Consider the following 26,743-nt stretch of genomic DNA (forward strand, 5'->3'; position numbering starts at 1 on the left):
TGAGAAATACATTATCCATGATCCCAAGAAGGATCAATATACTCAGTCTGAAGAAGAGGAAACACAAGCTCCTGCATCTAAAGACTCCCAGAAAAACAGAAATTGGGCTCAGGCTATGACAGAGCTCAAAAAAGACTTTGAAAATCAAATGAGGGAGTTAGAAGAAAAACTGGGAAAACAAAGGAGAGAGATGCAGGAAAAACATGAAAATGAAGTCAGCAGCTTAGTCAAGGAAATCCAAAAAAATGCTGAAGAAAATAGCATGCTAAAAACCAGCTTAGGGCAAATGGATAAAACAGTTCAAAAAGTTATTGAGGGGCGGCTAGGTGGTATAGTGGATAAAGCACCAGCCTTGGAGTCAGGAGTACCTGGGTTCAAATCTGGTCTCAGACACCTAATAATTACCTAGCTGTGTGGCCTTGGGCAAGCCACTTAACCCCATTTACCTTGCCAAAAACCTAAAAACAAACAAACAAACAAACAAACAAACAAACAAAAAAGTTATTGAGGAGAAGAATGCTTTAAAAAATTGGCCAGATGAGAACAAATCCTTCAGACAAAGAATAGAATTCAGGGAGACTGATGAATTTAATAGAAATCAGGAATCAATACTTCAAAACCAAAAAAATGAAAAATTAGAAGAAAATGTGAAATATCTCATTGAAAAAACAACTGATATGGAAAACAGACTTAGGAAAGATAATTTAAAAATTATTGGAATACCTGAAAGTCATGATCAGGAAAAGAGCCTTGACATCATTTTCAAAGAATTACCACAGGAAAATTGCCCTGATATCCTAGAAGCAGAGGGCAAAATAGAAATGGAGAGAATCCACCAATCCCCCAGAGAAAGAGATCCCAAAAAACCAACCCCTAGGAATATTATAGCCAAGTTCTAGAACTCCCAAGTCAAAGAGAAAATATTATAAGCAGCCAAAAGGACACAGTTCAAATATCATGGAGCTGCAGTCAGGATCACACAGGACTTAGCAGCAACTACACTGGAAGCTCGTAGGGCTTGGAATATAATATACCAGAAGGCAAAAGAGCTTAGAATGCAGCCAAGAATGAACTACCCAGCAAAGCTGAATGCCCTCTTCTAGGGAAAAAGATGGACTTTCAATGAACCAGGGGAATTTCAAATTTTCCTTTTGGAATGGCCAGAGCTGAACAGAAGGTTTTATCTTCAGACACAGGACTCAAGTGAAGCATGGAGACTGGAGGAGAGGGGGGAAATATGAGGGACTTAATGATGATGAACTGCACGTATTCCTGCATAGAAAAATGACACTGATAATACTCATATGAACCTTCTTAGTTAATAGAGCAGGTAGAGGGAGCTTTTATAGTTGAAGCACAGGAGAAAGCTGAATTCGAAGATAAAATATGGTGTAAAAATGGAGTCAATAGAAAAAAAGGGAAATATAATGGGAGAAAGAAAAAGGAGAGGGGGAATAGGCCAAGATACTTCATAGAATAAGATTTTTCTTTATTACGATGAGCTATTGCAATGATATGGAAGGAGGGGAGGCAAGGGGGAATGAGGGAACCTTTGCTCTCATCAGAGGTGGCTAGGAGAGGAAACAGCAAATATACTCAATGGGGTATAGGCATCTGGAGTAAGAAGGAGGGGGGAGCAGGGGGAAGGGGTGGGGATGTGAATAAAGGAGGAGAGGATGGACCATGAGGGGACAGTGGTCAGATATAACACATTTTCTTTTTTACTTCTTGCAAGGGGCTGGGAATGGAAGGCCTGCCCAGGACCATAGGGCCAGGTGGATGCTGGGCCTAAGGGGTGGTATGGGGGCTCAGGGCTTCTTGGCCCCAGGACCAGGGAATCTGTCTGCTGCGCCACTCAGCGACCCTACAGCAGAGTCAGAGTGAAAGGAGAGAGAAATATAGTACATGGTAGTGGAGAAATATGAAAGGAGGGAGTTGCAATCAGCAATGGCAGCATTGGAAAAATATGGAAGTAACTTTTGTGATGGACTTGTCATAAAGAATGTGATCCACCCGTGACAGAGTTGTTGGTGTTGGAACAAAGACTGAAGTACATTTATTATTATTATTATTATTTGGGGGAGGGTGCAGGGCAAGTGGGGCTGGGTAGCTTGCCTGGGATCACATAGCAGGGTGATCTTTGGGTTTCTGAGGTTGGATTTGGACCCGGGTGCTCCTGGCTCAAGGGCCAATGCTCTGTCTGCCACCCAGCCACCCCTACTATTATTACTATTTTATTTTATTTTTGGTCTTTTTTTTTCCTTTTTTTTTTTTTTTTGGTTTTTGCAGGGCAGTGGGGATCGGGTGGCTTGCATGTCACACAGCTGGGTGATTGTTGGGTCTACAGGGCTGGATGTGGGCTCGGGTGCTCGTGGCTCCAGGGCTGGTGCTTCATCCATTGCACCACCTGGCCATACCTACAATTATTACTATTTTTTTATTTTAATTTTTTTTCTCTCCCCTTTACTTTATCACTCAAGCAAGTCTATATTCATGGGGGAGAGGGGGTATTTTGTTTACTCTTAAACAAGAATATTTTATTAATGTAAAAAAAAATTTGTACAAAATGAGAATAAAAAATTAAATTGGTATTAAAAAATAAAAAAAATAATATCACTATCACAAATCAATACTATTAGTAATACCCCTATCTCACGGGGTTGTTGTAAGGAAACGTTTTAAGGCTAAACAAGTCATGGAATATGATTGTGATGGAATACTGCGGTACTATAAGAAAAGATGAGCTGGTTGATTTTAGAAAAACACTGAAAAATTTGCATGAAATAATGAAGAGTGAAATATGCAGAACTAAGAAACATTATACACAATAACAGCAATATTCTTTTTTTAAAGCAATATTCTTCCAAGGATAACTTTGAATAACAAAGCCATTTTGAGTATTATAAATATTCAAATCAACTATAAAAGATCCACAAAGGAAAATGCTATCCATGATCAAAGAAAGAACTGGTAAATAAAAGTATTTATAGTATGGTTTTACAAATATACACCTATTTGCATTTAATAATAGCCTTCTCTATGGAGGGTGGGGAGAGAAGAGGGGGGGAAAGTGCAAAACATAGAATGAAAGAAAACTTAGAAGGGAGCATGGAAAAGCAGGGTAGCTTTGAAAACAATGTAGAGTATTTATTAAATACTTTTTCAAAAAAGCAAACTGTAAAATGGAAGTTCAAGGTTTTATATGGAACCTTTTTATGTTGTACTGCTATACATGAAAAATATTTTGTCTTATATTTAAGTTTAAAATTAATAAAAAAATTTTAAATCTCAAATGAGATAGCATTTGCAAAAGTGTTTTGCAAGTAACAGCAATGTAGTAGGAAGATCAACTGTGAATGCCCTACCTTTTCTCAGCAATACTGGGACCCAAGACAACTCTGAAAGACTTTAGAACACTATTCATCCTAAAGACAGGGCTGACGGTTTCTGAATACAGATCGATTCATACTTTTTTTAATGTATTTTTCTTGAGGTTTCTCTTTTCTTGGGGGAGGGGTTTATGTTTACTCTTACAATTATTATTGTGGTAATGTTTTCATGACTACATTTCTGCCCTATATAAAATAACTTGCTTTCTCAATGAAGGGGAGTGGGGTGGGAGGAAGGGAGAGAATTTGGAACTCAGGTTTTAACCTATTTTTAAATTTATTTTTGCTTTTTAACCAGGGAAAATTCAATTAAAGAGGAAAAAAATACCCAAAACAAAAGGGTTTGGCAAATCTTAAATAGTAATTAAATTGTAATATGTAGATATTATTATTTGGAAACATAAATTATATGAAGCATAGGCAAAGTTATTTTTGGAGGGGAGGGGATGGGGTGGTAGAAGGGGGATCAGAAGAAACTTCCTTTATGAGCCAATCTCAGGAAGGCGGTTAGGGATTCCAACAGTCAGAGGTGAAAAGAGTACATTCCAGGCTCCATGAATAAAGCCTATTCTCCTCTATAGAGAATAGCAAACAAGTCCTTTGGACTGTGAATGGAGCCAGTGAAGGAGAGGAATAGCAAGAGTCCTGTGAAGGACTTTAAAATAAAATAAGCAGAGGACTCTATATCTTACCCTGGGGACAAGAGGGAGCTATTGAAACTTCTTGAGCAATAAGGAACATGATCAGTGAAAACCATTAACCAAAATGATGTAGAATGGATATATACATAGATGAAGTGTTTGTCAACTTTAATGGGGAGTGTGACAATAATGAGGACACTGGGAGGAGGAAATCTGGATTGAATTTGAATCTGGGTTCTGCCAGTTACTGTGTGACCTTGGACAAGTCATAAGTCTGCAGGCTTGTGCTCCTCACATGCAAAATGAAGAGGTTGAACAGGCTCTAAATCTCTTCCAAATTGCCTTAGACCTATGATTCTATAATTATTTGAACCATGATGCAGTTGTAGGAAAAATAGACTGGGGAGGGGGAAGACTGAAGGCAGATGTCTATTCCAATAAACTGGGGTCTATTCCAATAAACTGGGGAAGAGGTGATGAGGATCTGAACCAGGTTGGTCACTGTATAGGTCGCAAAGAGGAGACAGGTGAGAGACTGGGGCAGGAGATTGGACAAGACTTGGTAACTGATTAAATATAAAGGAGAAGCAGAATGAGGAAGAGTCAATGATTACACAGAGGCTGTGAAATGGGTGACTGGAGGGATGGTGGTGTGCTCAAAAGAAATAAGAGAAATTAAGAGAGCAGTTGGATGTGGATGTTTCCATGTTGGATGTGCTGAGGAGAGGGGGAGGAGATAATGAGTACAGCTTTGGAAATGTTGAGTATGAGTTGTTGATGCCTCTAGTTGAAGATGGAGTCCACTAGGCAACTGTCAACAGAGATCTGGGAGTCGTCTGCTTCTGGATGATGGTTAAACCCATGAGAACTAATGTGAGAGAGAGAGAGACAGACAGACAGACAGACAGACAGACAGACAGACAGACAGAGACTAGAGACAAAAGAGGATGACTCAGGATAGCAGGTTCTATGAGAAACAGATTATGATTCATCAAAGAAAAGAAAGGAGGAATGTCCAGACAGTGAGGAGGGGAATCATGATGGAGCATTTAGGAAAAGCAGGGAGAAGAAAGGGTCTTGGAGGAAAGAGAGAGAAGGGTTAACAACATCAAAGGCTACAGAGAGATCAGGAAAGAGGAACTATTTTTTTTCTTTCTTTCTTTCTTTTTTTGGTTTTTGCAAGGCAATGGGTTAAGTGACAAGGTCACACAGCTAGGTAATAGTCACAACAGACTTGGTAACCTTGGCGAGGAGAGTTTTGGTCAAGTAGGGTAGATAGGTAGAAGACAATACAAGAAGTTGACAAAATGAATAGGAGATGAGAAAAGACTTGAAGGGAAGAAAGATAAGGAGAAGTCTGAGAGAATGAAGGCATCAATGAATGTTTCTAATAATTAATACCTGGGGGCAGTTAAGTGGTACAGTGGACAGAGCACTGGCCCTGGAGTCAGGAGTACCTGAGTTCAAATCCAGCCTCAGACACTTAATAATGACCTAGCCGTGTGGCCTTGGGCAAGCCACTTAACCCCATTGCCTTGCAAAAACCTAAAAAAAAAAATAAGATTAATACCATCAGTATTAATATCCCAAGCAGATTTCCCATAGTCCTTTATTTTGTAATTTCCTAACATCATGTCAAGGTTTTGGAGTTTTGTCTTACTTTCTGGGGGTGGGAGTTCTGGATTTCTGATTTCATTAATGCGGTGTTAATTTGATAATTTGACAAATTTTTGGCAATTTCTAGTTTCAGAGAATTTCCTCTGGCTCAGAGAAATTAAATGATTCAACCATGGTCATACTGCTTTGATTTATCGAGGCAGGACCTGAACCCGGATCTTCCTGACTTCCAAAGCCTGCCAGTCCTTCAACTACTCCATAGTACTGTCTCTTTTTAGCCACCTGTTATGCTGGGTATTATATTGATCTCTGCCTGTGTCTTATCCCCAATGGCAATTGCAGATTCTGTAGGGGTAGGATCTATGTCCTTTAAACTCTTGTATCACCCCAGGCCTAAGCAGAGTGCTTAATAAAAAGTTGTTTGCTGGGTTTTTGCTCTCCTTTAGAAGAATGAATCTCTCTCTCTGATGTTTGCACTCAAGTATGACCTAGACATCATTTAACCTTAGGGAGGGCACTGCTGGCAAAGAGGGGCTCAGGGATGAAGTGCCAAGGAAGGTTCTTCTGGCTCTGAACCTTGCTTAGACAGTCCATAACACTTCAGAAGTTTCACCATTCTTGGACAGGTTAAAGACTAAAACAAAGGTCCTATATGCACCAAAATATTTGTTACATAACTTTTTGTGGTAGTGAAGAATTGAAAACAAAGTAGATTCCCATATATTGGGGCCCTACTCAATAAGAAATGGGATATAAATGTAATGGAATCTTATTGCAGTTTAAAAAATGACTTTGAAGAATGTGGAGAAGCATGGGAAGACTTAGATGAACTGATGCAGTGAGGTGAGCAGAACCAGGAAAAGAAACAACCAAGTTTAACCAAAGAAAATTGGGTAAATGTGTTGCCCTCCCTTAGGATGGAGTGTGGGTGTCTTCAGTTCAAATCCAGTCTCAGACCCTTAATCGCTGTGTCTCCTGGACAAGTCACTTCACAAGTGAAGTTTGCTTCACTTTTCTCATCTGGAAAATGGGGATAATGAATAGGACCTCATCATGAGGGTCAGACAAAATAATAATTGTGAAGCAACTAGCATATAATAAGTGCTATATAAATATTAGCTATTATTATATTGTCCATTGTAGAGTGAGTGATTGTGGATGTAGGAACTGAATCTGAAACCAGATGTAGTCTGGATGTTCATTGGTTTTGTTCAATGGCCTTTTTTAACTCTTAAAATTGTTGTGACAAGGGACCAGATAGAAGAGGGGTGGGAGTATGTCTGGAAATTAATGTGACATAAAAAACAAAGGGCATCAATAAAAACAAAACTTTTAAAAAATTAATCCATTGGCTTTTCAAGTCTTTTAGGTCTTCTGAAAGACCTTATGGACAAGCAGGTAATGCTGGGAAGATTTATCTGCTTCCACTGGAATCAGGAGAGAGGGGCAGATTGGGGATGAGATGAATTGGAAGCCAATTAAGAACACAAATGGTGGGGATGGGAAAGATCAGATGCAAGAAGGGACCTGGAGGTTAGGGGCAAACTCTGCAACCTCTTTGCATTGGTCTGGTCACAGAAGGGAGACCTAGATTTGAATTCTGCCTCTAACTTGCTATGGAAACTTGATAACGTTCCATAAGGAAAGTGAGCCCCAGAGATGTTATTTGTAAAATTGGAGGGTAGCACTATATGACATTTAACATCCTTCCAGCATCCTTCTTCCTCAGATGGTACAGTGAATACAGCACAAGACCTCAAATGAGGAAGACCTCAGATAATAATCTATGAGACAATGGGAAAGTCACTTAACCTTAGTCTAACTCAGTTTCCTCATCTTTCAAATGGGGACTATAATAAACACTATAATAAATACCAGTTTCACAAGGTTTTTGCAAATATCAAATGAGATAATAAATGTAAAATTCTTTGAAAGTCTTGATTGCTCTATAAATGCTCACTGATATTATAATGGAATGAGGGATTATGAATGTAACAGAATACCATTGTCTCATAATAAATAATGAAAGGAATATTTTCAAAGAAAGACATCAGATTGGAAGCTCAGCACTTAGTATAGTGACTGGCTCATATTTAATAAATATTTATTGTTTGATGGTATGAACTAATGCAGAGTGAAGTAAGCAGAACTAAGAGAGTAATTTATAAAACTTTGCAACAACTAACAACTCTGAAAGCCTTAAGAACACTGATCAATTAAACTACCACCCATGATTCTGGGAGAATAATGAGGAAGCATGCTATTCATCTTCAGATAGAGAAATGATGGATTCAAAATGTAGAATGAGATACATGGTCAATGAGTGAATTTGTTTTGCACAGCTATGCATTATTTGCTTTTTTTCAATGAGGGTGGGAGGAGATGAGAAGAGAAACTAAATGCCTATAAATTGAAAATAAAACAAAAATTAAAAAAAAAAATAAAAGTTAAGAGTTTGTATTTGAAGCCTGGTCTCCTAACTCCCAGTTCAGAGAGCTCTTTCCACTTCATCGGGGGACACTGAGCAAAAATACATCTGGAAAACCCATAAAGAAAAAAAGCACCTCCCTCTAGGGACATCAGCAGCAACCACTCAGATTGACACCAACAGGCCTTCCATCCGGATGCCATCTTTAAGTTATTTATAGAGCACGGCTGCCTGGCTCTGATTGAAAGACAGGGAGAGAGTTCCCTGCTATTCTTGCCTTTGAGGTGCCAGGAATGGCCCGAGACCCAGCGATTTTAGGAGCCGACTTTGAGCAGAGGCCAGTGGCTTCTGGGTTTCTTTCCACTCCTATCTTGATGTATGAAGCAATTAGTAAGCCAGACCAGAGAAAAGAATATTAAAGGGGGAGCAGGAATTCCAGGTTATAGCTTCAGCCTTGTCAGTCTCTAGCTCCGTGACTTTGGGTCTGTCCAATGTTCCTTTTTGGGGGCCTCAATTCCATCATCTATAAAATGGTGGTCTCTAAGGACCCTCCTCTCCTAAACCTGCCAAGTAACATGTAACAGTTGTAACATTCTGTGTTCCATCACAAATATTTACTAAGTAGAATCTATTTATTAGTATTTACAAGTTTTAAACTTTCTAGTTGCAGCATTCTACCTTTTGGGGGGGCCTCAATTTCATCATCTGTAAAACGGTGGTCTCTAAGGACCCTCTTCTCTTGCATATGGCAAAGTTCTTTCCAGGTGTAACATTCTGTGTCCCATCACAAATATTTACTAAGTAGAATTTATTAATTAGCATCTACAAGTTTTAAACTTTCTAGTTGCAGCATTCTGTGTTTAATCCAGACCTAGCTTCTATTCAATATAGGAAGTGTTTGTTGACAGGTGGCTTGGTCTAGATTTACATTCCAGGGCTGGAATTTTTAATGGAAAAGTCTGGAGACTTGAGTATCTGTTACTTGGTGGTTGAGTGACCTTGGCCAAGTGATTTCTCCTCTCGGACACTTGATTCCTATATCTATATGAGAGAACTGGATCGGTTAAATCCTAAGATGTCCTTCAGCTCTGTTATTCTAGGTTTCTAAGTCAAAAGCCCTTGATATGGAGGGGAAAAAGCCTCGCTGGAAGTCAGGAGAGGTGTTTTAATCCCCAACTTTGCCACTAATTTACTCTGTGACCTTGGGCAAGGGACTTGGTTTTGTAATCTGTAAAACAAGAGAGACAGACCAAATGTTCTGTAAAATGAGATAGATGGAAGCATCTATTAAGGGCCCTCCTGGTACAAATATTCACCATGGTGAGGATAGTTAGGGGCCTTTAGGAGCCAAATATAAGACTATGACATGGCCTTGGGCTGGCAGTTCGTCTCTACAGCACAGAAGATGGAATGTGCTGGCCTGGCCAGGGACACCAGATAGCAAGTGAGCGATAAGAACAAAAGAAGAATGTCTTCTAGGCAGTCCAAGGATCCCAGAGGGTACAATATAACAGTTAAGAACCAGGGGATTCTGAGTAAACTGAGCTAGCATCCCCCTTGGGCCTCAGTTTCTCCATTTGTAATTAGTATAACTTTCCCTCCTGCTCATTTCCTAGGCTAGGTCAAGCTAGGTGAGAGTGTTATCGATCCCAAAGGATATCAAAACAGGAGGAAGACCTCTGGCCAGGAGGCCCAGTTCTGCCATGCACTGCCCAAATAAAAAAAAAAATCAGAGGTTGTCTAATCTAATACTTTGATTTTACAGAGGAGGAAATGGGAGATTCAAAAACTCAATATTATTGTCCAAGGGCATAAAGAGAATCCAAACTAGGATCCAGGTCTTTTAATGTGTGGTCCAGTGTGTTGCTCTCCCCCAGCCCCAATATGATACAGTAGGGATTCCTTCTATTTACCAGCTGTACTGAGGCCCCTGAGGTTCCAACTCAAACTCTGAGATTCTCTACCATGATATCAACCTGACTCACTGTCTTCATTTGTACAACTGAGGACAATAATCCCTGCCCTGACCCATACACCTTGCTAAGAGGTTGACAGATCTCAGAAATAATACCTGAGATTATTTACAGTATAGTGGAAAGACTACAGACCTTCAATTCTAAAATCTTACTGGACTTGTGTCCTAGCTTTGATATGGACTAGCTGCATGATTAAATACAAGCCATTTAACTTTTCAAAGCCTCAGTTTCCTCATCTGTAAAATGGGGGAGGGAAAAACTTTAATAAACTGGAAGGGACCTTGGGGATCAGCCAGCGGATTCCCCCCTTTTTATAAAGATAAGAATATCATTGGAATTGGGCAAGGGGGTGACTTACTCTAAGTCACATGGAAAAAAGTAAGCCAGAAACTGTCAAGTTTCCAACTTAGAGGAAATCACTTTGCCCAAGTAGAAGCTCTCTTTATTGAAAAGTATAATAGTCTACGCAAGTGTAAGGGATTATTATAATAAAAGGCACATTATTAGGCCTCACTGGAAACCAGGCAGCAAGACCCACCCCTGCCCTGGGCTGAGAGACACAAGGCTGACTCTGCATTTCCATAAACAGTGGTATGTACGGAGGAGCAGGCAGTCCAGCTTGGCAACTTGGTCCATGTAGGGCAAGTTTCTGGCAGGGCCAGGCAGCTTTTCCCACCCCTAGTTCACAGCAGGGAGACCCACAAGAAGGACCCCAGGGACTCACCCCATTTCCAGGGCTTAACTAAGATCAGGGTGGGCTGGGAAGAAGGTCCATTCATTCCCTGTCCCCTGGGCAGGCCAGTTTCACAGATCTCTCTCTCTGGTTCTCTTAACACGAGTCTCTATCTACTCCATTATCTCTTCCATTTGGGGGCGGAGTATAGAACTAGAACCTTCATTTCTTCTCTGCATGGAACTGCAGTGTAGAAACTCCTTCCATTTTAACTCAGCCAGTTTAGGGAGCTGCTGGGGGTTAGTGGGGCACAAGCAGCTTCAGAGATTTGCCCATGGTCACAGGGTCCCATCTGGGTCAGCAGTGGGACTGGAACTTGGGCTGCCCTGACTTCCAGGCCAGATGTGTCTCCCTTCATCCCCTGCCAGCCCATAATCAGCATTATTGGAGCACTAAATGTGGAAACTGGAGGATCTGAATTCCAGATGTCTTTGAAGGCTGAACGACCTTGAGCAACTTACTTAATTCTCAGAGCCTCGGTTTCTACTTACTTACAATACCAGGTGTGCTGAGCTGGCTGATATTGGGTCCTAGGTTCTAATCCTGCTTCTGAGAAATATCATTTGTGTGACCTGGGCAAGTCATCTATTCTGCTTGGGGGTCTCAGTATCCTCAGGTATAAAATAAAGAGTATTGGCTTAAGATCCTTCCAGGTCTAGAGGTGGGGTTCTATGAGCAGTCTAACAGTGAGATTTTGAGTTCCTGCCTTAGGTTGGTCCTCACCTCCCCCCAGTGTCACCTCCTTCTAGTCTTGAGGACCCAGGCCTGAGTATTCCCTCTGTTTCACACTTTAGCCAGGAGGCTTAGTGTTCTCTGCTTCTCAAGGAATTGAGGAAAGGACATCTTTAAGGTCAGGGGTCAAACCACTGCAAATGGAAAAAAAAGTCCAGGCCCCTCCTTTTACAAAGGAGGAAAGAAATTTCCCCTCACTCAGTCCCTGAGCACAAATTAGACTAAATTTGTGGAAGTGGCAGTGCCAACTTAACCCAGGAGTCTAAATATGGAGGTGGGGTATCAAGGAGGTCCTGGCATTGTAGAGGGGGGGGGGGGGAGGAAGATAAAGAGCCAGTAGAGGATGATGGGCTCTTACTTTGGAGCTGGAAAAAAGCTTTGAGGTCATTTAATAAGAGAAGGAAACAGGTCCAGGGAAGGGAAGGGAGTTGCCCAGGATCACTCAGTCCAGGGAAGATAAGTGAGTTGTCCAAGACCACTTGGGTACAGGGAAAGTAAACCAGCTACTCAGTCCAGGGAAGGTGAGTTACCCAAGGCCACTCAGTCCAGGGAAGGTGAGTTACCCAAGGCCACTCAGTCCAGAGAAGGTGAGTTACCCAAGGCCACTCAGTCCAGGGAAGGTGAGTTACCCAAGGCCTCTCAGTCCAGGGAAGGTGAGTTACCCAAGGCCACTCAGTCCAGGGAAGGTGAGTTACCCAAGGCCTCTCAGTCCAGGGAAGGTGAGTTACCCAAGGCCTCTCAGTCCAGGGAAGGTGAGTTACCCAAGGCCACTCAGTCCAGGGAAGGTGAGTTACCCAAGGCCACTCAGTCCAGGGAAGGTGAGTTACCCAAGGCCACTCAGTCCAGGGAAGGTGAGTTACCCAAGGCCTCTCAGTCCAGGGAAGGTGAGTTACCCAAGGCCTCTCAGTCCAGGGAAGGTGAGTTACCCAAGGCCTCTCAGTCCAGGGAAGGTGAGTTACCCAAGGCCTCTCAGTCCAGGGAAGGTGAGTTACCCAAGGCCACTCAGTCCAGGGAAGGTGAGTTACCCAAGGCCTCTCAGTCCAGGGAAGGTGAGTTACCCAAGGCCTCTCAGTCCAGGGAAGGTGAGTTACCCAAGGCCACTCAGTCCAGGGAAGGTGAGTTACCCAAGGCCTCTCAGTCCAGGGAAGGTGAGTTACCCAAGGCCACTCAGTCCAGGGAAGGTGAGTTACCCAAGGCCACTCAGTCCAGGGAAGGTGAGTTACCCAAGGCCTCTCAGTCCAGAGAAGGTGAGTTACCCAAGGCCTCTCAGTCCAGGGAAGGTGAGTTACCCAAGGCCTCTCAGTCCAGGGAAGGTGAGTTACCCAAGGCCACTCAGTCCAGGGAAGGTGAGTTACCCAAGGCCTCTCAGTCCAGGGAAGGTGAGTTACCCAAGGCCTGTCAGTCCAGGGAAGGTGAGTTACCCAAGGCCACTCAGTCCAGGGAAGGTGAGTTACCCAAGGCCACTCAGTCCAGGGAAGGTGAGTTACCCAAGGCCACTCAGTCCAGGGAAGGTGAGTTACCCAAGGCCACTCAGTCCAGGGAAGGTGAGTTACCCAAGGCCTCTCAGTCCAGGGAAGGTGAGTTACCCAAGGCCTCTCAGTCCAGGGAAGGTGAGTTACCCAAGGCCTCTCAGTCCAGGGAAGGTGAGTTACCCAAGGCCTCTCAGTCCAGGGAAGGTAAACCAGTTGCCCAAGTCTATTAGGGTCCCGGGAAGGGAAGCGGGTTGCCCAAGCCCACCCAGGCGGTAATGATCAAAGTGGTCATCTGAACCGGGCCTCCAGTCTCCGGCCAGCCCTTCCCCTCCCCCCAGGCCCAGACGATGGCTTCAGGGGCAGGTGGGGCTGGAGCCGGGTGGGAGACAATGGAGCTGGGGAGAGAGAGGCCAGGCGATGGGGGTGCGGGCAGCGGCTGGGGCAGGCACCGGCGCCTCCCGGGGGGGCAGGTGGGGGGAGGGGAGAGGCGGGGAGACCCCGGGCCGGGCCGGGGGGGGGCCTACCTAAAGTCCTTGTCGGTGGACGTCATCTTCTCCAGGAGGTTGGAGATGTGGAAGGACACGTTGCTCATGGTGCCGGGGGGCGCGGGGGGGCCGCGGCGGGCCGCGGGGGGCGGGCTGGGGCGGGGGGCGCGGGGGGCCGAGGCCGCGGGCCCGGGCCGCCCTGGCAGACGCTGGCTCCCGGGGGCCGCCGGGCCGCTGCGCTCATGAGATAGAAATAGCCGCGGCGGGGCTGGGCCGGCGGGGCTGGGCCGGCGGGGCTGGGCCGGCGGGGCTGGGCCGGCGGGGCTGGGCCGGCGGGGCTGGGCCGGCGGGGCTGGGCCGGCGGGGCAGGGCCGGCGGGGCTGGGCCGGCGGGGCTGGGCCGGCGGGGCTGGGCCGGCGGGCTCGGCGCGGGCTCCGGGGCCCGGCTCCGGCTCCGGCTCTGCGGCCCGGCCTCGGGCCGCCCCCTGGAGGCCGCAACCTGCGCCGGCCCCGCCCCCGGGGGGAGAGGGAGGGGAGGGGGCCCGGGGAGGGGCGGGTCTGGGGGCGGGGGCCGGGCCCGGGTGCCAGGGGGCAGCCTGGAAGCAGCTCCGCGCTGACAGCTCCGGGGCCGCGGCTGGCCTTGCCCAGCACGAGCCCGCGAGCCGCTCCTGGGGGCATCGGCCCATCTTACACACCCAGAAGGGGAAGGCCCGAGAGCAGCTTGGGTCCGGCTGGATTCGGGGCCACGCGGAGCAGCCCCGACCCCTGCCCGCCCTGCCGGGGGCTCTCTGGGCAACAAGAGCCATCTGGGGAAAGCGGGGGAAGAAGAGTGAAGGGAGGACCTGGCGAAGGGGTGCAGGGCAGCTGGTTCTGACGCCGGAGGATGGGCAGCCCGCCCTGCTCTGCCAGCCCAGCTCATCTGGGGCGAGATCAGAAAAGGGACCTTCCCGCCGGCACCCTCGAGTCACGTTCTCCTGGCGTCCTAAGAGAGAGACCGGCCACAGCCTCCTCGCGCAGCAGAAGCCTCATACGTGTAGGTTGAACTGAAGGCACCTCGTCTCGGAAAGTGCCTCCGAAATCGCCTTGTCCTGATCGCAGAGCCGAGGGCAGCAGCCAAAGCTCTCCCCGAGGGAGCAGGGGGGGCACAGTAGATGCTGCATTGAATTGGTACAACTGAGCCCCCAAGCCTCTGACATTCCCCCTAGAATACCACTGGCCAAAAGCCTTCCCGATGGAGGAGGCAGCTCCCAAGTGCGTGGGGAATGGAACTGCCATGGATTGAAGCAGAACACCTCTGACCTTACCCCTAGAATCACCTTCTCCTGACATTCTAGAAGACAATGGGCCAAAAGCCTTCCTGATGGAGGAGGCGAGTCATATGTGCATGTTGAACTGATAGGAATTTCACTTCTGACTATTGCTCCATTTCCCTAGGTGAATCTCTTGCCCAGCTCAAGGATATAAACCTTTAAAAGATTTGCTTTCAGCATTTCTGGCAAGCACGGGTAGTATGGTGCAATGTATATCACCCTGGGCATCAGAAGACCTGAATTCCATAGTCAGTAGTCAATACACATTTATTACGGCTCACACATTGTGCTAATCACTGGAAATACAAATAAGAAAAAGACTGCCTACCTTTAAGAAGTTTATAATCTACTAAACAGCAGGATGCTGAAAAGGAGTAGGGAGGCTAGGGGCAGGATTTTTACGGACTCAAAACCAAGCTGAGCAACCGGCAGAAAACAAAAATTTGGCCTCTCATGTATGGGGGGGGCAGCTCCCCCTCTCTCCCTCTTACAAAATCTATTGTTAAATGTTCAGTGAAAGCATTTTTCCTTCAAAAATGGGCAAACCAACAACAAATAAGGTCTTGATTTGTTATTTTGAATGTCTAGACTTAGGAAAGCGATAGAGAAAATTGCAACAATGCAGATTAAATTGAAAACGACAGTATGCCCATTTACTAGCATAGCCCTGGCTCCACATCTGATTCTGTCATTATTTTGCTATGTGACCTTGGACAAATTACTTACCTTCTTTGATCCTGTTTTCTCCGACTGGGGGGAGGGGGAATGGTAGAATTGGACTAGATAAACTTGTTTTTTTCAGTTTTTGCAAGGCAATGGGGTTAAGTGACTTGCCCAAGGCCACACAACTAGGTAATTACTAAGTGTCTGAGGTCACATTTGAATTCAGGTCCTCCATACTCCCAGGGCTGCTGCTTTATCCACTGCACTACCTAGCAGCTCCTAGATAAACTCTTTAATTCCTTTCTAGCTCTGGGATTCTAATCTTATAAAAAAATTTTGTTCTAAATGATGTTTATTAGTAAAGGTGGGGAATGGTTGAATACGTTGTATATGATTGTGTTGGCTTTCCACTGTGCTGGAAGAGATGAAGAGCAAATTGGTTTTAGAAAAACATAGATTTGCATGAACTGATGCAAAGGGAAATAAACAGCAATGAGAGAATGTTGAAAGAGTAATAGTAACTTTGAAGATTAACTGTGAATGATTAAGCTACTTCTAGTAATATAATCATTCAAATCAACTACAAAAGACATGTTGGCCTTCTCTAATATGGGATGGGGAGGGAGGGAGATAATTCACAATGTAACAAAGAAATTTAATTAAAAACAAAAAAAATCCAGGAAATATGATGGTCCAAATCTCTGGAAACTTCTGATACATTTATCGAATTCAAGAGAAAAGAATTCAAAGTCTTTGAATTAGAAGTCTGGCTGCCCTTGCCTGGAATTCTTTACAGAATGGTCTATCATATTAGCCAATCTTGGAAGTTACAAACCCAGCCTTGAAGGTTTATAATTCATTTCAATTAAAGTACATTTTGCTGAACTGAATGGAACACAGTGGAAAGGTTTGGATGGGTTCTGGGGGTGGTTGAGGGAAGGACTGTTGCCCTACTGAATCAATCTTTGAGTATCAAGAAAAAGAACAAGGACACTCAACCAAGCAAACTAGGCTTAGTGTTGGGAGGGCCTGGATGAGGTGGTGGTGGTGGTGGTGAAGGTGAAATCCAGAAGGGGCAACTAGATAATGCAGTGGATAGAGAAACAGCCCAGGAGTCAGGAGGACCTGAGTTCAAATCCAGCCTCAGACACTTAATACTTAGCTGTGTGACTTTGGCCAAGTCACTTAATCTCATTGCCTTGCAAAAATTTTTTTTAAAAAAAGAAAGAAACAGGGAAAGTTCTACCTGGACTTTTTCCCAGTGGCACACTCTGGAATACTGGACTTGGAATCAGGAAGAAATTTCTGATCTTGTTTCACATACTTACCAGCTATAAGATCACAGGCAAGTCATTACCTCTCTATGCCTTAGTTTTCTTATCTGTAAAATGGATAATAAGTTAATGATTCTATCTGTGAATTTGTCCCAGGATTGATGTGAGGCTCATGTTCAATAATATTTACGAAAGCATTTTTATTGTAAACTTCAAGAGTAGTGTATAAATGTCAGCTATTATTTTTCCCCTCTATTTTCCATTTCCCTTCCTTTGTGGATATAACCTCTCTCCTAAGCAAAATGGCAGCCACATGGATAGAGCATGGGCCTTGAAGTTAGGAGGACCCAAATTCCAATGTGACCTCAAACATGTATTAGTTGTGTGACTTGGGCAAGTCACTTACCCTGACCACCTCACCTCCAGGGCTATCTCCAGTCATCCCAATTCATATCTGGCCACTAGACACAGATGGCTCTGGAGGAGAAAGTGAAGCTGGTGGTTTAGCACAGTCCTCCCCTCATTCAAATCCAATTCATGTGTATATATCATGGCATCACCTCTCTGATATCATGGTCTTCTTCCAGAATCAACATCATCTTCTTAACAAGACTATGAACACAGCTCCCACCTGGACAGAGTTTCTAGATGAGAGCCCCTCTAAGGGAAACCCCTCAGAAGGCCTCTGTGATAGGCTTTCTAGCTATTCATTTCTCTTGTAGCTCAGGCAGATCTTTATTTTTTTTTAATTTTGAGTTCCATATTTTCTTCCAATTACATGTAAACATAATTTCAACATTTATTTTTGTACATCTTCTCCCTCCATCCTCTCCCCCTTCCCCCAAGTAGCAAGCAATGATATAGATTATAATGCATAATCATGTTAATCATGTTTCCATATTAGTTATGTTCAGACATATCTTTATATCTCCTCTCCTCTTCCATCTTCTCTCCTAGTTTAGAAGTTGAGGAAATTCCTACTAATTCCCTGTGTTTTTTAAAAAAATACATTTTTTGATATTTTCAGTTTTCACATTACCTACATTTTTCTCCCACTTCCTTTTCCAGAGAGCCACTGCTTAGAACAAAGACTTTAAAGAGTGGGAATAACAATTCAGCAAAACCAATCAACACCTCAAAAAAAAAGTCTGTCCAAAGCCCTGGTCTCAGCACAGAAGCAGAGGCTGGATGGATTTCCATTTCTAGTCTTTGAGTCAAACTTGTTTATTAGAATTTCACAGCAATCAATTTGATTGTTTTGTTATGTACATATAAGACTTCTCATGTTTCTCCACATTTATTGAATTCATTATTTCTTGTTGTCATTCAGTTGTTTCAGGCGAGTTCAAAACTCCATTTGGAGTTTTCTTGACAAGGATACTGAAATGATTTTTGCCATTTCCTTTGCCAGTTCATTTTACAGATGAAGAAACTGAGGAAAATCTGGTTAAGTGACTTGCCCAGGATCACACATTTAGTAGTGTCTGAGGCTGGATTTGAATTCATGATAATGAGTCTCTGATTCTAGGTCTGGCATTCTGTGCATTCTGGTACCATCTAGCTGCCCCTCAGCATTTCTTACAGCACAGAAATATTTAATTATATTCATGTTCTTCAACTTGTTTCTGCAGACCATGCCACCCTGGGGTGTTGTGAGACTCAAATGAGATAATGGATGTAAAGAACCTTGCAAACCTTAAAGGATTCTGGAAATGCCAGTTATCATTATCATCATCATCATCAGTCTATAGTCATCAGTTCTCCAATCTGGAAATGACTTTATTGCCTGAGCCTCATACTGCACCACTGTGAGTTAAAGCAGTGTTTAAAAGCAATGCTGTAATATATAATTCATATTGCACATACATATATACATATAAAATATTTAATTATAGGGCTGCACTATACATCTTTAACAACCAGCTTCTCTGGAGAAAAATGTATTATGCACGTTTAAATTGTTAACATTTTCTCCATGCCTTTCTTAAGTTTAGAATCTAGACAATCAACAAAACAATAAATCTAGCCATGATTTATGATCATTTATTTCTGAAGTGTAAATGTTTACTCTGATAATTTAACAACAGGCTTATTATCACTTAGAGTTGACTCCAGAACACTTCTGATGTCATTTCTCTATGCCTGGCCCCGTGGATAGAGCACTGACCTTGGAGTCAGGAGGACAGAATTTGGAATCTGGCCTCAGACTTGACTGTTACTAGCTGTGTGACCTTGGGCAAGTCATTTAAAACCCTGATTGCCTCACAACCAGGATCATGCCCAGTCTTCCTGTTTCATATTTGGCTACTGGACCCAAATGACTCTGGAGGAGAAAGAGAGACTGGTAACTTAGCACAGCAGATAGTGATGTGGATGACTGATTTTAGCTCACTGCAGCTTAGAATTTTCAATCACTCCCCCCCACCCCATTAGTAGGCATTGTAGGCATTCAACAGTACCTGTCCTTTTCATTTCTAAATATATCTTCCTATCCTTGACAAAGAATAAAGAAAGGGAAAAAAAAAAGTAAAACTAAGCATCATCTGATGGACCTGTGATTTCATTGACTTTCCCAGGGAGGAAATTCCCTTTCTCAATGTAGATATGGGTCTACCCTATTACTTATGCTCTTAAGAGAGTGATCCATAACACTGAGAGCTTAAATGACTGTTCCCTTAACTATGTGAGGGACAGACCTTGAACCAAATCTTCTAAAGCCCAGCATTTGTTCTCTATTTACTACACTCTCTTACCTCTCACTTTTGAGAATTGGCAGGGAGGATCATCCCCAGAGATTAACTAACTGGGTGTGGCGGCTGCTTGACTTGTTATTTGGGAGAGACTTGGGTATAAGATCATCCTTAAACAGAATAGAATGTCCAAATATTCTTTCCAGTGCTCTCTATCTCTTTTTTTTCAGAACTCTGTGAAGAGGTGGGTAATTACCCTGGACAGCTCCAAGAAAACATCATGAACTGTTACCCAGAGCTTTCTTTTCTTTTGGGGGGTTATGGGATAGAACTAATTCTTGCCCTCTCAATGTGTAGAAGGGGTGGAGGAAGGGTAAGAATTTGGAATTCTAAAATAAAGTTTAATAAAAGATGATGCATGTGATAGAACTGGATATTTATTCCCAGATAATAGGTCAAAGGTTATGAATAGACAGTTTGAAAAGAAGAAACACATAAAACCCCACAAATTAACAAGGAAGCATACAAATTAAAAATAACTTTGAGATACAACCTACATCTATTAAAATGACAAAGATAGTTTAAAATGATGAAATTCAATGGCACTAAGGTTGTAGAAAAAAGTAGCACAAGTCAACTGGCACAATCTTTTTGGAAAACAAAATGGAATTATATAACAAGCTACAAAACTGTACATGTCCTTTGACCTTACTCTAAGGATGTTGTTAGAACACACAAAAAAAGAGACTTAGTCTATCTGTACAAAAAAAATACTCCTAGCAGCACTATTCATAAATCAAAGATCTGGAAACACCCATATGTCTATACCTCTAATGATTAAAGACCTGAAGAATAAACTGTGTTCCATTCAAGATAGTACCACAGATTACAAAAGGCCTTTCTTGACCACCATTCCTATCCCATTTTTTATTGCTTCCCCAAACTCCACCAAAATTGCTCTAATTTACCTTGTATGTAGTCTTATAGAATTATAACTCTTGAGCTTAAATGAACCTTAGAAATTATCTAATCTAGGTCCTTAATTTTATTTTTATTTTAGGTTTTTTGGCAAGGCAAATGGAGTTGAGTGGCTTGCCCAAGGCCACACAGCTAGTCAATTATTAAGTGTCTGAGGCTGGATTTGAACTCAGGTACTTGTGACTCCAGGGCTGGTGCTATATCCGCTGCACCACCTAGCTACCCCAAGTCCTTAATTTTATAAAAGAAACTGAGGCCTAGAGAGGTTAAGTTAATGTTGTATTATGTGCATTTAATGATATGTTACTATAGACGTTCAAAGTTGGAAGAGATTCCCAGGGACCCAGGTATTTACTGAACAAGAAAACCCTCTACTAAATATTGTTGCCAATGGTCATTTGGCCCTTGATCAAAGATTTTCAGTAAGGGGAAAGCCAATACCTTCAGATGCAATCTTTCTGACTTTGGAATTGCTTGAATTCTTAGGAAGTTATTACTTATACCAAGTCAAAATTTGACTCTTTGTAAATTCTACCCATTGCTCATAGTTCTGCCCATGGGGACCAAGGAGAACAAGTGTAATCCTTCAACCTTTCAAATGCTTCCAGGCAACTCTCATGTTTCTTTGTAGCACACACCATACTTCTCTTTTCTATCACAAGATCTTCCCCTTTCAAAGTGCTCTCCTCTAGTTACTGTCTAACTTTCAGTCATCTTTCTAAAATGTGCTGTTCAGAACTGAATGAAATAGTTTGGATGTGAACTGACCACAACAGAGTAAGGCAAGGCTATGGCTTTCCTCATCCTGAACTTTTTTCCCCATTTTTTTGTGGGCTAAGACTGTACTACATTCTTGACTCATTGACTCACGTTAACTTGCTGTCTATGATCCCAAATCCCTTCTAAACTGTTCTCTAGTCATGTCTTCTCATCTCAGGACACTAACTGAGAAGTCATAGACAAGTCGCTTTATCTCCATGAACCTCAGTTTCCCAGTTATTTCAAAGGGGAATGACAATAGCACTTATCTCATAAAGTTATTGTTAGACTCCTAGGAGATTATGCAGATTGAGTAGTTTGTAAATCTTAAAGTTCTCTATAAATGTCAGTCATTATGAAAGCCCCCCAACTAATGTTTCAGATAAACAGGCACATGGTATAACCCCTATGATACTGATAAGAAAACAGAGAGTCAGAAGCTGTAATGTTTCCAAGGTTATATAGCTAATATGTCAAAGTCAGGGAGGAATTCTGCTCCCCTGAAACCCCAGTGCTCTTTCTGGTCTGGTTTTGGAATATTACTCTTTACTCATGGATGATGTCAATTTGTGGCTTCCTTAACTCCACCCAATCTCAGTATTCCTTCATCTTTCTCAATTATTTCTCTTCCAAGTAGAATGCCTAAGAATATTCAAGGTCATCTCTGAAAATTCTTATTTCTCCCACCTCAAGGTAGTCCTAATAAAGAAATCCCAAACTTATATACGGTGGTTTTCATTCCCCCCCTTTTTTTCCCCTTAATAAAAGCCTCAAAGTAGAAAATCTTTCATAAACTCTTCCATCTCAGTCATGAGCATATAGTAGGTAGAGTTCTAATCAATGAATCAATCAAATATTTATTAGATAGCTACAATGTGCCTAGCCCTGTGTTGGGGGGTGGATAGAAAAAGAGGCAAAAGAGAGTCCCTTCACTTAAGGAGCTCACAATCTAAGGACAGAGAAGACATATTAACAAATATTTCAAAAGCAATACAGGATAAATGGGAAATAACAGAGAGAAGGCACTGGAATTAAGAAGAGATGGGGAAGGATTTATGTAAAATATGGAATTAACTTTAGTTGAGACTTAAAGGAAGTCAGTAGGTAGAACTGGGGAGGGAGGAATTTCAGGGATTGGGGAGTGTCAGAGTCAGAGAAAATTCCCAGAAATGACAGCTGGAGTATCTTGTTCATGGAACATCCAGGAGGCCAGTGTCACTGGATCAAAGAGTATATGCTGGTGAGTAAAGTACAAGAGGACTGGGAAAGTGTAAGATGTGACTGGAAAGGTAGGAGGGACCTAAGTTGTGAAGGGCTTTGAATGCCAAAGAAAGCATTTTATAGGTGCGGCTAGGTGGCATAGTGGATAAAGCACTGGCCCTGGAGTCAGGAGGACCTGGGTTCAAATCTAGTCTCAGTCACTTAACCATTACCTAGCTGTGTGGCCTTAGGCAGGCCACTTAACCCCATTTGCCTTGCAAAAACCTATATATATAATACACACACACACACACACACACACACACACACACACACATATATATATATATATATATATAAAAAATGTGTTTTCCAATTACATACAGTGGTAGTTTTTACCAATCATTTTTTTTTGCAAGGTTTTGAATTTTACAATTTTTTTCTTCCCTCCCTTCTCTCTTCCGTCCCCCCAACAGAAGGCAATCTGATAAAGTCTTTACATTTGTTTCCATGATATGCATACATCAAAATTGAATGTGTTGAGAGTAAAAACAGATTCATAAGGAAGAAAGAAAACATTAGAGATAGTAAAATTATATAATACATAAAACAACTTTTTAAAAATTGAAGAAATAATCTTTGGTCTTCACTTACACTCCACAGTTCCTTCTCTGGATATAGTTGGTATTCTCCACCATGGATCCCCTAAAATTGTTCCTGATTATTGTATCGATGTAGTAAGTCCATTAAGGTTGATCATCACCCCGTGTTGCTGTTAGGGTGTACAGTGTTCTTCTGGTTCTGCTCATCTCACTCAGCATCAGTTCATGCAAGTCTTTCCAGGCTTTTCTGGTTTGTTTTTTGTTTTGTTTGTTTTTTGTTTTGGCAATTATTAAATGTCTGAGACAGGATTTAAACTTAGATCCTCCTGACTCCAGGACTGGTGCTATATCCATGTGCCACCTAGCTGCCCCCTTTCTAGGCTTTTCTGAAATCCTGTCCCTCATGATGTCTTATAGAACAATAGTGTTCCATCACATACATATACCACAGTTTGTTCATCCATTCCCCAATTGATGGATATTCCCTCAATTTCCAATTCTTTGCCACTACAAACAGAGCTGTTATGAGTATTTTTGTACATGTGGGGTTTTTACCCTTTCTCATGATTCCTTCAGGATACAGACCCAGTAGTGGTATTGTTGGAACAAAGAGGATACACATTTTTATTGCCCTTTGGGGACAATTCCAAAATCACAGCACCAATCTTAGAGCACTTTCCGAGTATAAATGATTTTGCTCCCCTCAATTCTCCTCCATTCTCATTGATCTCAATGGCTTCAACTACTGTGTCTGTTCAGGTAATGCCCACATACTTATCTGGTCCCGCTTTCTCTTCTGAACTCTAGGACCACATCTCTAATTTTCTTCAGGATGGCTCCACATGTCTGCCATGTGTCTCTCCCTCCTTACAATGTCAACATTGTTCATCCTCTTCCCCTTAGACCTAGTCTTCCTCATCAGACTTCACTATCATTGATAACCCAGCTTTGGCATTGTCTTCCTTTTCTCCAATATGTCTGTGTCAGTTGCGAAAGGTTATATCAGCACATGATGATGTTGCAGAAGGAATAACAATCTGTTTGGGGTTTGTTATACTACTTTCTATTGTTGTTGTCGTCGTTAATTAGCCCTTTCAATTGTGCCAACTCTTTGTGACAACATTTGGGGATTATTTTTTTGTCAAAGACACTGAAGTGATTTGCCATTTTCTCCTCCAGTTCCTTTTTGCAACTCACCCTCCAGAAAAAGCAGGCCAACACAACCATTAACAAATGTAGCATGTCATTTGGTCACTAGGTGAAGATACCCTTAGACCTCCAGTCAAGTGGAGTCAGGTATTCAGCACACCTGTTTCTAAAGGAAAAGGTGGTCACCGCTCATCGGAAGACTTCAGCCTGCAAAATTCTAAATTACTACTCCTTCCACTGAACCTAACTTATATACATTTTTTGGGGGGTGGGCAAAGGTAGGCTGGGGCACAGCTACATGGGAGTATGATATTGATTATTCTCCAAAATTACAAAAGTGGGGAAAATCGGTCATCTTTGCCAAAACCTCCTAGCCTTATTAGAGAAATGTTCTACTGACTGTGCTCTATATTTCATTTACAAAGGCAGTCCACACTGTAGCCATAATCATTTCATTGTACAGAATATAAAGAGGAAAACTATTCTCGATCATTTCCTAAAATGGAAAATCTTCTCATTGCCTTTCCTGCTTTTTTCCCAAGTGGTTAAAACCTTCAGGGCAGTAGTTGGGCAGCTGAGACCCCTTTCAGGTGGAAGGGTGACAAATTGGTCTCCACTTTTATCTTCAACAGGTGATAGCATTCTCAAAAGCTCTGAGTCGGGTGCTCTGGAATCCATCTCTGCTCTAGTCCTGATGACCCAATTGAGCTGACTCCTCTAGTACTAATAGACAGGTATGTCATAGCAGCGGCATTTTGGATGTCCTATCTGCCAAAAGCAACACTGGGCAGCAAATATATGTCAACCCAGATGTTTGCTATCATTCCCACCCTTAGCTCACCCCCACCCCCCAATGAACAGGAGAGAGTAACTACTGGAAACATGGAAAGAGCTGGGTAGAATGGAATGTTTAAAGAAGTCTCTTCAGGAAGAAGCTCATGAAAAGAAACAGTGGGAAGACCAAGGTTATGCAGTCTCTCAAGCAAAATCATAACCTGACCCTTCCTGTGACACTGTCTCAATTTTGAGTTTATATTTCAGTGGTCTGTCTTTTGGAACATCTTATGGATTCAGTTTCTAATTCCAACAGAGGTGAAACTTGTAGCATATTCTTTTATAACTCATATACAAGGTGTTACCAGTTTCTATCAGTGGTCCTGTACTGTCTTTTGCCTCTATCTCTTCTGTATTATTAGTACAAAGTATAAGGCCTCAACGTCAGATATACCATGTATCATACATCTTCTGTACCACCTAAAGAATCCTCTGTTCTCTAGCCTTCATCCAGTTGCCTCTATCTACTCAGGTCCCTCCTCAGCTTACAAAGCCTCAGTAGCTTCCTTATTGCTCATAGAATAAAACTCAACCAAATACAAAGCCTTCCATAGCATGGCAACACCCAGGGGTATGCTAGTGACAATCTAATAACTGACTTTCTAGTGGGGGGAGAAAGTGACCCCTTTTAAGTTTAACCTATTTTATTAATATGTCTGCCATTACTTTCTTAAGTCTACATAACTCACAAAACAACAAATTAAGCTGCTAGCATTTGTGGAATTCTATAGTTTAAATCTCCACACTGAAAATTTAACAATTGTCTCTCTAGAATCTCCACAAGTGGGTCCCTTTAATTACCAACAACTCCCTATTCTATTTGTCTTTTTTCATATTGCTCTTCTCCACATACTCTATATCATGGACTATTCTTTTCCCCCTTCTGCTCCCCCTGCCCCACACTCCTATCCTTCTGCACACTCCTATCCTTCTGCACACTCCTGCACACTCCTATCCTTCCCACCTGCATCAGTTGGAATCAATCTGTACATCTGGAACATCCTCCTTCTTCCTTGACTGCTTTATTCATACTCATTATTTATGGCCCCATTAAAATGCTATCTTCACTCTTGTCTTTCTTGATCTCCCTTGTCAGTATAGCAGGTACTGTCTGGTGTACTATTCCAGAACCAGACTTACTCCATCTCACCTCTAAGCTTCGAATGAGTTTTAGCCATCTCTTATCTAATGCCATTGGTTCAAAGTCCCATTATGGATGCATTACTTTTACTGTTAGCTATCAGTAACTAGTGTTCCTGTTCCATTTAGTCATTTAATTAAATTTTACAATGGAATATTTATTTTGAAGATATTGCAAGAAAAAAATACAAACATTTGGCCCCGAAACCTTGAAGACACAATCTCTCCCACCCCTTCCTGGACTCTGGGGATAGTGGGCTCAGATTTAGCAAAAATTCCTCATTAGTTCCAACCTTACATGTCCCCTACATGTGTGCCTTGGTACCTTTTTGATTCAAATTTGAGCCCATTCTTCTCAAAGATCAAATCTATGTAGTGGGTAACATGTCCCCTAGTTAGGGGATTGTTTTATAACTTTAACTCTTACTATACCTTCTCTATAAATATTCCTTTGTAAAAATGATTTGATATCAACTGGTTAACCAATATTGGAGACAACACACCAGAAGAAGGCTCATGAGAGATAGTGTTAGAAACCCTAGTCTAATTGGGGTCACTCCTAGAAACCTGATGGTAGAAGTAGTCAGCTGCTTTCTAGAGAAGGACAAAGACAGCTAGATGGCTCAGTGGGTAGAATGTTGACCCTGAAGTTAGGAGGACCCGAGTTCAAAT

The 26,743-nt window shown here is 42.5% G+C and overlaps 2 protein-coding genes across 4 annotated transcripts in view; one reads left to right on the forward strand and one right to left on the reverse strand.

Annotated features, from left to right (window-relative positions):
• The window catches only part of CAND2 (cullin associated and neddylation dissociated 2 (putative)), a 51,584-nt gene extending 37,989 nt beyond the window's left edge, over positions 1–13,595 (reverse strand). For 2 of the 3 annotated variants that reach the window (XM_074198518.1, XM_074198521.1), the window contains exon 1: positions 13,513–13,595. In XM_074198518.1, coding sequence (XP_074054619.1) covers positions 13,513–13,580 — 68 coding nt within the window. In that variant the 5' untranslated portion in view covers positions 13,581–13,595. Of the gene's footprint in view, positions 1–10,775; positions 10,865–13,512 lie in introns of those variants that run through there. The other variant, XM_074198520.1, reaches the window with a different exon arrangement.
• Positions 11,785–13,284, forward strand: LOC141495086 (uncharacterized). The gene is made up of 3 exons (XM_074196105.1): positions 11,785–11,795; positions 12,006–12,928; positions 13,274–13,284. The coding sequence occupies exons 1-3, from the start codon at positions 11,785–11,787 to the stop codon at positions 13,282–13,284; spliced, it is 945 nt and encodes a 314-aa protein (XP_074052206.1).
• Positions 13,596–26,743: the final 13,148 nt, after the last annotated feature.

This window comes from Macrotis lagotis, chromosome 8 (genome assembly GCF_037893015.1).
Source record: "Macrotis lagotis isolate mMagLag1 chromosome 8, bilby.v1.9.chrom.fasta, whole genome shotgun sequence".
NCBI lineage: Eukaryota > Metazoa > Chordata > Mammalia > Peramelemorphia > Peramelidae > Macrotis > Macrotis lagotis.